We start from the raw sequence: 13769 nt of genomic DNA on the forward strand, positions 1-13769 counted from the left end.
GTTGATCTATAGCCCCGCCCCTTTGCCCTGGCTGCTGCTGTCTGATACACGAATAACAGATGAAAGGTTAGCTGGCGACCTTAATAACTTTACCAAATATTGACCATTCATTTTCGGCAAGAGGATTTACCCCTGTCTGTGGTATGAAAAGGTAACTTTGGTCATCTCGCCTGAAGTTGTGGTAAGGGAAAATTCAATGGACTAACATCATTATACATGAAAGTAGCTAACTATAGCTACGTTACAGTAGATACCTGACACGAGACCATGCCACGCGTTACAAAACCGATGCATTTCAATAATACACGAAGTTGCTAGTTAGCTAGTAATGTGATATAACAAATAACAGTTTATGTAAAGAAATGTCACTCTTGTGTAGTTTGCTTCCGCTAATTACTTGCTAGCTAGTTAGCTAACGGTGCAACTAGCTAGTATACAGTAGCTAACTAACCTTAGCTAGCCAGTTTCAGCTAAATATGTTTGTTGACATGTGTCATACAATATCTGTCTTGCCGGTGTACGATTAAGTTACTCGTGCTTTAACTAGCTGGTAATGTTGTCTACTGATGAGATGTTTTGTAGCCAAACGCAGTGTCTAAAAAATATACACATATATATATTTGCTAGCCAGACAAGTACAGTAGCTAGCCAACTGTTTCATACTTCGGTCTATTAGCTTTCATAACACAACACTAGTTGCACGTTTTTTTGGGACGCAAGCAAGTTTTCTCCACGTACATGCAATGAATAGTCACATGTATACGACTCATGAAGGTTGACATTTTAATTATTGTAGCTATTTTGAAGTTGTTGTCGTGGTCTACATTTCACTTAGCAAGCTGTGTGTTCCTGTATGAAAGTAATGACAATATGCTCTTTCTAGCATTTGTCCTGGTGAAGGCACACACTAGGGCTATTGAATATGTCAAGTAACAGACATGTCCGTATTGTATAGCTCGATATGTGGTGCCACTTGATAGTGCACAAAGTATGACACACATTCCACCTTTTGTAATTTGCATGCTTTCTCCAAGGTCAGAAAGCTGAAGTATGGATTCAGCTCAGGGGAATTTCTCTCCACTCAAACGCTTTGTAGTGGCCAAAAAGAAGATCGGTGATGTGTTTGAGCAACTGCTGGAGTATGTGAAGGAAGGCTCAGCATTTGTAGAAGGTGAGTGAGTGTGTATAGTAAATCAGGTATGTTGGCAACATTTTGAATTCCAAAGTAGGCTAATTAATACACTGTTCTCTTCTCACTTTTCCTTGTGTGATTGTCAGAAACGTGTCAGAATGAAGCCTTGGAGAACATTGCAAGTCGTGACCAACAGGAGGAGATTCAGGCGTATGCTGGCAAACTGCAAACTATCAAAGATGTGCTTGCACGCAGACACATGAAGGTGGCCTTCTTTGGCAGGTAAATAAGTGTAGTCGGATGCATTTAGATTTCTCCACTGTTTTGCATGTGCTTAGTTTGAGTTTAGTGTACACAGTAGGGGTGTGAACATTTTAAGTGAAGTTGGGATCCTTAACTTTAAGTAAAAAAACATAACCAAGTTTTTGTTTTATTCCCCAGATAATTAAAATCACAATTCAGTTATCACAAAACATATTATTTTTTGTGTTATAGCCGATAGGATATAAAGGCTTGGGGAAGTTGTGTAATTCAAGTAAAACCAGAGAGGAAGAGGCGAACTTTAGGCTACTTGGTGAATTTGCAAGGCGTGCAAGACGAGCCATTGTAAGATGCAGATTACCAAAATATGAGTACGTTTCTGCCGCCTTCTGCCTCTCTCCCTCTTGCTGGCCTGCCTGCTAAGGATGCAAGTGTGTGTTTAGTCTGTTGTGTGTAGAATATCCTAGCCTATTCATGGCACCGATGTCTTCGGGCCAGTCTTGTGAGCACAGGGTAGCCTACTTCGTTTTTGCCTCATAAAATTACAGTAGGCTACTGGTAGCCTGTATCAATTACGCTTTTCAGACATAATGGAATGTGGCCGCTTGAAAGGGCCTCGGAAACGGTGTGTTTGTCTGTCTGTTAAGGTAGGCTACACTACAGTTTGTTAAATGCAGACACGAAACCTCTGGTGATATTAACAGACATTTTACTAATCTGTAAAGGAATGTCGCTTCTGAAGCAGGACTAAAGTCCATCAATAGGCAACCAGAACTTTCAATCAAATAATTGTAAGCTGCTGCTCGCAGACCTCTACCTCCCAAAAAAGTTTAATACTGTGATTTACCAAAACATTTAGTAGAAATAAAACACATCTAGCTACCATGCCATAAAAAAAAACTGCATAAAAAACAACACAGCAGCACATCAGTCAGCAACGTTTATTGTTGTCATGAAAAAGATTACTTTACGCTGGAGCAGAATTCTACTCTCTGAAAATGGACAGACCTGATGCAGCACTTTTTAAAAAATTGTCTGAAAAGTTATTAATTGTCGCAATCAACTTTTTACTGTAGCTGCGTTCTATGTCTGTAAAGGGTTGTGGTAGATATAACTTAATTGCCCTGCCTTAGCGGTCATACATATGTAATCGGACCATTATTCCGCATTGTAAATTGACACAGATTTTTTTATCTGGACAATTTAAACTTGAAGCAAAATGATCCATTTGTCAAATCTGTAGTACACAGCTTAGAGACTAAAAAATAAATATGGGTAGATAACAGACAGCCGCAGTTAAGAGATCAATGCATCATGATATTGAGTTTTGCTTTTATTAATCAGTTTAGATTATTCTCATTACACCATGGATACAAAGCACTGTATTGTACTGTAGTAGATGCTTATTTCCCACGCTTTCAGCATTGCTAATTGAGGATAATGAAGAAAATGTGACGTGCGACTCAGTTTCCTTTTTATTGCTGGTTTATTGAAGCATACTTTGGGCACGGCCGGTCCGCTCATTAGGCAGGATTTGGAGGCAGATTGACGAGGGTGGCATTTTATGAGCTAAAGTGACTAACACGTACCTCCAACAACACATAAAACCTCACAATTCTGAACAAAAACCATGACAATTTCTTTCATCTAGTGGCATAAGGGCTTTTTAGGTGAGCGCTCTGATAAGCAGTGCCCACTTTGTCAAAGGCAGGGGCACAAAATATTTTGCTTGTCCATTCCCAGCATGCCTCTCCAGGGTGCTGTTGGAGAGACTCATCTCTGCAGCACTCCACCAACGTTCAGTCAAAAATTACATAAATCATGTAGCAGATATAGGAAATGGTAGAAAGAGTATGTGGCCTTTTCTTTAGCATACAGGCTAGATATAAAATATATGACAATGTAATGACACAGACACTTTTTACATCATGCTGGTTTCTCCGATCAAGTAGTCTAACCTAAAGGCGCTCAATCCCCCCCCAAAAATGAGCTGTCATGTTAACAAAGCAACATATCCTAAAAACAGGACAGGTCAAAGTGAAATGGACAATCACAACTGTTGTTCAGGAGTTTCACCTCATTGTCATGATCAGGGGTTTCAAATCTGTAAAAAATGAAATACTTTTGCATTTCCCGCTGTGCAAATAGGCTTGCGATAACTCCTGATAAAGTTGGGTAGCTGATATTCAGTGCTTAAATAGCCAACTTGATTAGTCACAAGAATCAGGACTAATAAAGCCAATGCAATGGCCTGTTTTTACAAATGATGGGTTTACCACAAAATTCCATTGCATGTCGACATGGTAGGCTACACCTCAGTAAGCACGGACAGATGCCTTTTGGACGTCTTTTTTTTGGTGCATTTCCGCACCGTCCTTGATTCCGCATCCATGGACATTGGTTTTTGGTCTGGTCTGGGCCAAATCTCAACCGATCATAGGTCTATGTTTAGTTCAGATTTGGTGCAGTGTAGACCAGCCTTGATTTCAATGTCCACGGACATAGATTTTTGGTCCGGTCCATCATCCGTCTGTTTGGTTCCGATTTTTTTCCGGTCTGGACCAGCCTTAATTTGACCCAAACAATTACTTATATTCAACTTTCTTTCAGTACCGAAAGTGACCCTGATTTCAACTTCTGGAAAATATGTATTTTTCAACTTCTTGTAAAATTCAGTAAAATATGCCTTTTCAACATTCTAGAGAATATGTATTTTAAACACACGGAAAATACCTTTTCACCGTTCATTCAGAGCCTAAATTGAACCTCTTCAACGTCTGGAAAATAAGTATTTTAGACGACTTTTCAACGTCATTTTGCTTACTGGGACTATTCTAATTTTGCGAGGGGTTTCATTTTTTTGGTCTTGCCTATGGAGGCAGAATGGCAAGAACCGGCACTGACTTTAGGGATGGGCGGTATCTAGATTTTCATACCGGGGTATACGGTATTACCGGAAGTGCACGCAAGGTGCGCTATTTTTTTGCGGGATGCACAAAATGTTTTATTCAGGGCTCTTGATCCAGGAGGGTATTGAATGTCTCTGCTCTAACCAAGAAGCTTTCTCTTGACATCTAGCCACTTAGCTATTTGACACGTCTTAGAGTTCTTATAGATATACTTCACTTATTGTTATAAGCAGTGGCATAGTACGCACCTCCACAGCCCAAGCATGGCGGGGGTGCCCCCAACTCCCCAAAAAGTACTTTCTTTTTCACGGTATTGAAAATCATATTTTTTGTGATTACTTTGTGGTAATCTACCACTCTGTATACATACAAACTAGCTATTTGACAAGATTCATCATGACATCATAATCCAGTAAATCACATCTGGCCAACATTTCTGTAATAATGATTTCAAATCAAATCTTATTTGTCACATGCGCCGAATACAACAGGTGTGGTAATATTCACCTTACAGTGAAATGCTTACTTACAAGCCCTTAACCAACAAAGCAGTTTTAAGAAAAATACCTAATAAAATAATAATAAATGTAACCAATCATTTTATTGAAAAATTCTTTGAGATTGTATGTATGAGGTAAAAGCAAGGTAGTTAGACTTCCTCTTACATGATCGTCTGTGCCTAGGACGAGTAATGGGAAGAGTACCGTGGTCAATGCAATGCTGAGGGACCGGGTGCTGCCCAGTGGCATGGGTCACACCACCAACTGCTTCCTGAGTGTGGAGGGCACGGACGCGGACCACGCCTACCTCAAGACCGAGGGCTCCGAGGAGGAGAAGAGCATCAAGGTAAGTTCACCGGAGATGTGGATATTTTGGCTTAGGCCTAGATGCATGGAAGATTAGGCTAGCTCTTATTACCACTCATATATACTAGGCAATACATCCTCAGTGAGGTTGGAATTGGGCTACCCGATTGAGTTACTTGAAGATGATTAACTCGTTTTACCACTCATAAAGTGTACCCTCACTGTCACGTTTTGATTTCTGACTAAGCAATTAATCATTAAACAACTTTAGTCTAGATAAGGTTATTGCAATCAGGACAATCACAGGTAAACATTAAATAAAGGATATTTATAAAAATATCGAGTGGTAGTGCACACTTGAAGTCGTAACTTTCTACTCCATTGGAAAAATATAAAAAACGATGGATTTCAACACCCTAACAAAAGCCTGTGTTTACACAGGACAAATATAGGTAGAAGGAAGGCATTAAAGAATGGACATGCTTGAACCCCGTATGGAAGATATCCATAATACAGAGATCTAAGCTAGAGCTACCCTCAGCCTCAACCTATTATCCATAATATAACACACTGTCTATTGGAAAATGCTGTAGAGATCATTAGAACCTTTTGTAAGAATAAAAAAATCTGCAGATACTTTTCCTCCAGTAGATTGTAAACACTCAAACACATTAATTGTTTTCACATCTGCATCCGGGGGACCAGAGCATTAGCGTTATCAAACAGTATTTTTTTTTAAAGGAAAGAGATGCCTCACCTTCACGTGCAGTATGTTTAAAATTTAAAAAATGTAATAGCACCTCTACTCTGGTTGTTTTGAGGAATAAAAACATCTATATTTGATTCTGCCATTATACATTACATACAAATTGTAAGGCAAGCAAAGTTTGAGATTGATTGAAATCCAGTAAATGATACTGTGACGACTTCTCTCGTTCTAGACTGTGAACCAGCTGGGTCACGCTCTGCACATGGACGAGAGTCTGGACGCAGGCTGCCTGGTCCGAGTATTTTGGCCCAAGACCAAGTGTTCCCTGCTCAGAGACGATCTGGTTCTCGTAGACAGGTACGGCAACGGCAACGGAATGCTGCCAATGACCCCACTTGACCTCCACAGACTAGCCGTCATCCATCGGTGTCCCAAGTCCCATGGGAAGGATTGACCATCAATAAGCAGAGGTTGACTAAACTGTATTACTAGGATAAGTTATGACCTTGACCTTCTAACCCTATCCTATCCGCCATCTTCTTTAGCCCTGGGACAGATGTCACGACACAGCTGGACAGCTGGATCGACAATTTCTGCCTGGACGCCGATGTCTTCGTGCTGGTGGCAAACTCAGAGTCAACCCTCATGAACACGGTAAGAGTGCTCACAAGCTGATCCTCCAGGTGGTACCTAGACAGATCTGACCAATCCCGATGGGATCTTGACAGAGCTGACCAATCACACATTGTATTTGTTACATGTGCCGAATACAACAGGTGTAGAATTTACAGTGAAATGCTTGCTTACAAGCCCTTAACCAACAATGCAGTTATAAGAGTGTTAAAGTATTTACTAAATAAACTGAAGTAAACAATAAATACAATTATAAATAAGGAAAAAGAGAATAACAAATAATGACAGAGCAACAATAAAATAACAATAGCGAGACTATATACAGGGGGTACAGTGTTGATGTGCGGGGGCACAAGTTAGTCGAGGTAATTGAGGTAACAAGTAAAGTGATTAAGCTTGGCTTTGTGCTTAGGGTCTTTGTCCTGTTGGAAGGTGAACCTTTGCCCCAGTCTAAGGTCCTGAGCGTTCTGGAGCAGGTTTTCATCAAAGATCTCTCTACTTTGCTCCGTTCATCTCTTACTCGATCCTGACTAGTCTCCCAGTGCCTGCCCCTGAAAAAGTATATTATTTATTTTAGGAATGTAGCGGAGTAAAAGTAAATTGTCAAAAATATAAATAGTAAACCCCAACAAACTACTTATGTGGTACTTTAAAAGTATTTTTACTTAAGTAAGTACTTTACACATTTGTTCACTGTAGAGATGGTGCCAGGTTTCCTCCAGATGTGAAGCTGGTCATTCAGGCCAAAGTGTTCAATCTTGGTTTCATCAGACCAGAGAATCTTGTTTCTCATGGTCTGAGTCCTTAAGGTGCCTTTTGCCAAACTCCAAGCGGGCTGTCATGTGCCTTTTTACTGAGGAGTGACTTCTGTTTGGACACTCTACCATAAAGGCCTGATTGGTGAAGTGCTGCAAAGATGGTTGTCCTTCTGGAAGGTTCTCCCATCTCCACAGAGGAACTGAAGCTCTGTCAGAGTAATTATCAGTTCTTGGTCACCTCCCTGACCAAGGCCCTTCTCCCCCGATTGCTCAGTTTTCCCGGGCGGCCAGCTCGAGGAAGGATCTAGGTATTTTCAAACTTCTCCTATTTAAGAATGATGGAGGCCACTGTGTTCTTGGGGACATTCAATGCTGCAAAAATGTTTTGATGTTCTTCCCCAGATCTGTGCCTCGACATAATCCTGTCTCGAAGCTCTTCAGACTATTCCTTCGACCTCATGACTTGGTTTTTGTTCTGACATGTACTGTCAACTGTGGGACCTTATATTGACAGATGTGTTCCTTTCCAAATCATGACCAATCAATTGAATTTACCACAAATGCACTCTAATCAAGTTGTAGAAACATCTCAAAGATGATCAATGGAAAAAGGAAGCACCTGGGCTTAATTTCGAGTCTCATAGCAAAAGGTCTGAATACTTATGTAAATATGGTATTTTTGTTTTTTTATTTTTAATACATTTGCAAGAATTTCTAAAACCCTGTTTTATCTTTGCCATTATGGGGTATTGTGTGTAGATTAATGAGTATTTTTTTAAAATTTAAAACGTTTTAGAATAAGGCTGTAACGTAACAATGTGGAGTCTTAATACTTTCCTAATGCACTCTGTTCTATGAAGCAACAACTTAGCAAAATTGTTCTTCGAACAACTAGAAGGAATTGTCAACATATTTCAACAATTTTTTCAAGAAAATCTGTACATATTAAGCAGCTTGTACCCAATTGTCATATTGGAATGATGCCTCTTTAATCTAACGGTATTTCATTTGAACTAAGTGTGAGAATTGGTATGTGAACTGACACACTAAAGGAAGTGGTTTTTTTGTGAGGAATGACAGGTTGTTTTCTTTCCAATGCTTGTTATAGTCTAGGATAGGGCCGTCTCCATTTTGTCCAGCACTCAGGACCAGCTCTGTTTGTCTGCCGAGGCATTCACAGAATGTCAGGGCACATAGTCAATCACCGAGCTCGCTCGTTATCTGTGCCAAATCACTCTTTGACTAAGCACCCTAGGATACCCAGCCTCTGTTTAATTAAATCATAGAACCCTATATATTTGAAGTACTCTATATAGTAGAAAAGCATTATTTGACTGATAATACCTTGCTCTTGGACAAACACAATGTCTTATTCAAGTGAATGAGCACTTGTTCTAGCTAAGTTTAGTTTTTGAATGAAACTCAACTGTTTGATAAACAACAGGCAATAACAGTCTTTCAATGAATGGAGCCCTTCTCTATCGAATTAGCCAATGACCTATCTTTGTGACACTTGACAAAAGCCCTTGGCACATCTCCTTCCCGTATAGTCTGACTGAGTCAGTGTGTGTGTGTGTGTGTGTGTGTATACTACACGTTCCCTATTGTATTGGAGTGTTTATGTATGTGGGTCACCTACACACACAGACTGTATGTACACAGTACATTGGGACACCTTATCTCTGAATTGTGGCTAAAGGTTAAACACGTGCCGCAGTCTGGTGTAGTCGGTAAAGTTTTAGACTCCGGACCACTCATACGTCCTTGGCAACCGGGTTTTCGAGCCCCACCTCGACCAACTGTCTGTGCCCTTCCTGTCTGTGCCTCCTCCTCCAATAGCTATCCACCGATTTCTCTTCCAACTGTCCTGTCAAATGAAATCAATAAAATTCTCCTCATGATATATATATATTATTTTTTTTAAAGTAAAGGTTAACACAGCACTTTGATATTAGTAAGGCTGTTTCTTTGTTGGTGCGCTAACTATTTCTGACCATGCATTTTTTTGTGTGTCCTCCAGGAGAAGCATTTCTTCCACAAGGTGAACGAGAAACTCTCCAAACCTAACATATTCATCCTCAACAACCGCTGGGATGCCTCGGCCAGCGAGCCAGAGTACATGGAGGATGTGAGTGTCTTACCAACAATAACGGGGCATTAATACATTTTTTGAAAGTTCAGAATAGAAGAATTAGCCACTGGTGCTGAAATAGGGTTGAGCAGTATCAAGATTTTCATACCTTTTTATTCTGTTCCTGTACTGTATTTGGGCATATGGTATTACCGGCAGTACAGACAAGGGGCTGCTATTTAAAAAAACACGTGCAGTTGAAAGTCAGAAGTTTACATACACTTAGGTTGGAGTCATTAAAACTTATTTTTCAACCACTCCACAAATTTATTGTTAATAACAAACTATAGTTCTGACAAGTCGGTTAGGACATCTACTTTGTGCATGACACATGTAATTTTTCCAACAATTGTTTACAGATGGATTATTTCACTTATAATTCACTGTATCACAATTCCAGTGGGTTAGAAGTTTACATACACTAAGTTGACTGTGCCTTTAAACAGCTTTGAAAACTCCAGAAAATGATGTCATGGCTTTATAAGTTTCTGATGGGCTTATTGACATAATTTGAGTCAATTGGAGGTGTACCTGTGGATGAATTTCAAGGCCTACCTTCAAACTCAGTGCCTCTTTGCTTGACATCATGGGGAAATCAAAAGAAATCATCTAAGACCTCAGAAAAACAATTGTAGACCTCCACAAGTCTAGTTCATCCTTGGGAGCAATTTCCAAATGCCTGAAGGTCCACGTTCATCTATACAAACAATAGTACACATCATACCGCTCAAGAAGGAGACGCGTTCTGTCTCTTAGAGATGAACGCACTTTGGTGCAAAAAGTGCAAATCAATCCCAGAACAACAGCAAAGGATCTTGTGAAGATGCTGGAGGAAACGGGTAAAAGAAAGTATCAATATCCACAGTAAAATGAGTCCTATATCGACATAACCTGAAAGGCCGCTCAGCAAGGAAGAAGCCACTGCTCCATAACCGCTATATCAAAGCCAGACTATGGTTTGCAACTGCACATGGGGACAAAGATCTTACTTTTTGGAGAAATGTCCTCTGGTCTGATGAAACAAAAATAGAACTGTTTGGCCCTAATGACCATCGTTATGTTTGATAGGAAAAAGTGGGAGGCTTGCAAGTGGGAGGCTCACCATCCCAACCGTGAAGCATGGGGGTTGCAGCATCATGTTGTTGGGGTGCTTTGCTGCAGGGGGGACTGGTGCACTTCACAAATGATGGTGATCCTAACTGACCTAAGACAGGGAATTTTTACTAGGATTAAATGTCAGGAATTGTAAAAAGCTGAGTTGAAATGTATTTAGCTAAGGTGTATGTCAACTTCAACTGTATATTTAGTATTGTTTTATTTATAAAGGGTCACTTTTTTTTAATGTTTCATAATTTTTATGAAATTCACTGAGAAGGTCCTCCCCTTCCTCCTCTGAGGAGCCTCCACTGCCATATATGGCATATACAGTATACCACTCAAGCCTCGAGCTGAAGTGCAAATTACGTTTATGACTCCATGAGTGTTTTTGTTAGTGCTATGTGGTAATGATGCAGTAACGTTTTCCCCTACAGGTGCGGAAGCAGCACACGGACCGCTGTGTCAACTTCCTGGTGGATGAGCTGAAGGTAATGGACCGGGAGCAGGCGCCCAACCGCATCTTTTTTGTGTCGGCCAAAGAGGTGCTCAACTCCCGCATGCAGCGAGCTCAGGGTATGCCAGAGTCCGGTAAGCCCCGCGGTGGTCAAACCAGGAGGCTGTGGGCGTGTCGATGGGTGGGTAGGCAAGCGGGTGTGGATGTGTGTGTGTGTGTTGATGGGTGGGTAGGCGTGTGTTTTGGTGTCCGCAGTGGTCAAACCAGGTGTGTATTGTTGTTGGTAGGTAGTAAGGATGTCACAAATAGTTTTTTCTTAATGTTTAAATGGCCATTTTTTGTGTTTTCTGGTAAAACAATCTTAAAATTCCATGTGAATTCACAACGCAGCTGTGCTGCTGCCAGCACCGGTCTCAAACTGCATCCCTTTTCGATGGTTAAGCATTGCACCTGTACTACCATTACTGTCCCTCAACTCCACCGCGCAAAGTTCGAATATCCTTCTAATTTAACTTTTTGCTGCTGTCGCTCGCCTTTCTCTGCCATTTTTCCAACTGTTCACGACGATGGCGTAGTGAGAGTCAACTCCAAAATAATTGATTCCTCGATTCCTTACATGTCGATACCCATTTCTGAGTGTCAAGATACCGGAATCGACTCCTAAGATTATGTATTTTTATAACGGATGAGACTGATTAGTAGCCATACTTCCGAAAACACAAACACTTGCATCTTTCAGTGCGCCAGTGAGGGATGGAGAGAGAGGGGAGGGGCACAGTATAGGCAGGTCGGCCACCAGGCAGAACTGTGCACTAGGCCTATCTATCGGCAATCAAAATCTTGCAGTGCTGTATCTCACAATTTGTTGGCTTGCAATGTCTCACAACTTCAGTAAAATAGGCAAGATGCAACACTTCACGGTCACACACAGTATCTGCTCATGTGTACGGGTTTGATTCACGCTGTTCACAGCGTGGTAGCCAGGTCTTAGTTTTTGCGGAAATTGACCCTTTTACAGTTAGTTAGGCTATAACACAGAAAATACGTTTTGTGATAACTGCGCTGTGATTCAAATTTTGTGGGGGAAAACACTTAAAAATTGTTGTTAATGTTAAGGATCCCAATTTCATTTAAACGTTTAAGCGTTCACACCTCTAAGTAGTTCAGTGGGTAGTGTCGTGGAAATTCAGTACTGAGAAAGATTTGGTCATTTCTTCAAACAAGCATCTTTATTTAATATCGATTTAATTATTGCAGTAATGAGTCTGGTCGCCCCCCCCACCCTTGAGTGTTGGACCGAGTAACCTAACCTTTACACAAATGCAGAGTACTATATGTAGCTGGCACTAACAATGCTCAGTCATGGTTGGTTCAACCCCCGTCATGCAGACCAAGGAGCATCATAAACCGCTCTGGGTTCATCCTGTTGTTATCTGCACGTGGGTTGTTGTCTTAACCCCACCTTTGCTTAGTTTCCCAGATGCAAGGATGATTTTGAGACCGCCAGGAGGAGTTAGAACAATTCCTCACTATCTCAGCTATACCCATCACATCTTGTCTATGTAATGCAGTCTTTAACTAATTTGTCAGCTCAAGCCCTCTCCAGTGACCATACGCCCAGATTAGCTGCAGGGAACTAGAGTGGAGCCCATGAAAACACAGAATTAAGCAGAACTGTCCTTTTTGTTAAGTATTAATTGCTCGGTTTGGGGGTGTGTTAGTGGCTGTATTAGTGACAGATGGGTGTCCACACTGTGTGTGCAGAATGCCTTCTAGGCCTCCCCAAATTAGATCCACAGTGTACTATCTAAACAAAACATCCCCAGCCAAGCTAGAAAACAATCAAACTAAATCAAACTAAAACTTCCCTATCAACTCTGGCTAACACCACCCTACATGGGATCAAGCCACTTATGCAATCCATTGGCTCACATGCTCCAAAATGACCTTTCGTTTGAGTGTTATGGTGAATGTGGTCTTGCGAGCTCTGCTTTTAGCCTGGCATCTTCTCTCCACCTGGTTATACTTTATCCACATCCTTTCTAGGTTAAAGGGATGTTTCACTTTTTGCAAGTTTGATCTTATTTTCAACGTACATACCTGTTGCCGTTTCATCCAAATTGTGTTAGTTGGTTTAGTTAGTAGATTCTCATGGCCAGGGTTGGGTAGTAATGGATTACACATAACAAGGATTACATAATCTGATGGGGGAAAATTAAGTATCGTGAATCATGCATTCCTGCTTGGACATACAGTATTTCTTGAGTCACACCATTTTAGTACACTTTGAATGAAGCACATTGAATCGGTCACATTGATCATTAAACTAGATGAAATGCCTGACCCCACAAGGTTTTGGTGCAACCAAATCATAGGCTTGTGGCACCAACTGAAAATGTAGGAGAAAGTTAGTATGGCGGCTGTGTGTGCTCTTATGTAAATTAGAGTATGCTTCCACACTAGTCCCCAAATTGGAAATAGTCATGTTACTAAATTAAATAATTAGTTGTTTCACATTTGTATGCCTGGCTGTTAGAAGTTAAAGTAATCCAAAAGTATGTTATTTATTTTTCAGAAATCCAAAGGATTATGTTACTGATTACTTTATTTGTCATGTAACTGTTACTAGTAGCAAATTACATTTTTCAAGTAATCCATCCAACCCTGCTAATGGCGTATACTTTTTTGAGAGTGTAGCAATGCTTGTGGAAATGGATTGCATCAGTTAGTGATGTGTTCAAAAGCATGGGAAGAGTGCCACTCGTCAGAGCTCTTTCCTCATACCTTTGAATTAGGCTGATCACATGTCCCGGATTGTGCGACAATCCAGCGTTTTGGCCCTTTGTCATGCAATCAAACTATTGTTTCCTGCATTTTA

The 13769-nt window shown here is 40.7% G+C and overlaps 1 protein-coding gene across 3 annotated transcripts in view; it reads left to right on the forward strand.

The window, feature by feature from the left end:
- The window catches only part of LOC109902262 (mitofusin-1-like), a 27771-nt gene continuing 14002 nt past the window's right edge, over positions 1 to 13769 (forward strand). Inside the window, exons 1-8 of one of the 3 annotated variants that reach the window (XM_020498488.2) lie at positions 1 to 181; positions 1035 to 1171; positions 1279 to 1414; positions 4986 to 5148; positions 6050 to 6174; positions 6363 to 6471; positions 9229 to 9336; positions 10872 to 11025. In XM_020498488.2, coding sequence (XP_020354077.1) covers positions 1051 to 1171; positions 1279 to 1414; positions 4986 to 5148; positions 6050 to 6174; positions 6363 to 6471; positions 9229 to 9336; positions 10872 to 11025 — 916 coding nt within the window. In that variant the 5' untranslated portion in view covers positions 1 to 181; positions 1035 to 1050. The remainder of the gene's footprint in view (positions 182 to 1034; positions 1172 to 1278; positions 1415 to 4985; positions 5149 to 6049; positions 6175 to 6362; positions 6472 to 9228; positions 9337 to 10871; positions 11026 to 13769) is intronic. The other 2 variants (XM_020498490.2, XM_020498489.2) reach the window with 2 other exon arrangements.

The sequence above is a fragment of the Oncorhynchus kisutch genome, linkage group LG13 (assembly GCF_002021735.2).
Source record: "Oncorhynchus kisutch isolate 150728-3 linkage group LG13, Okis_V2, whole genome shotgun sequence".
Lineage (NCBI taxonomy): Eukaryota > Metazoa > Chordata > Actinopteri > Salmoniformes > Salmonidae > Oncorhynchus > Oncorhynchus kisutch.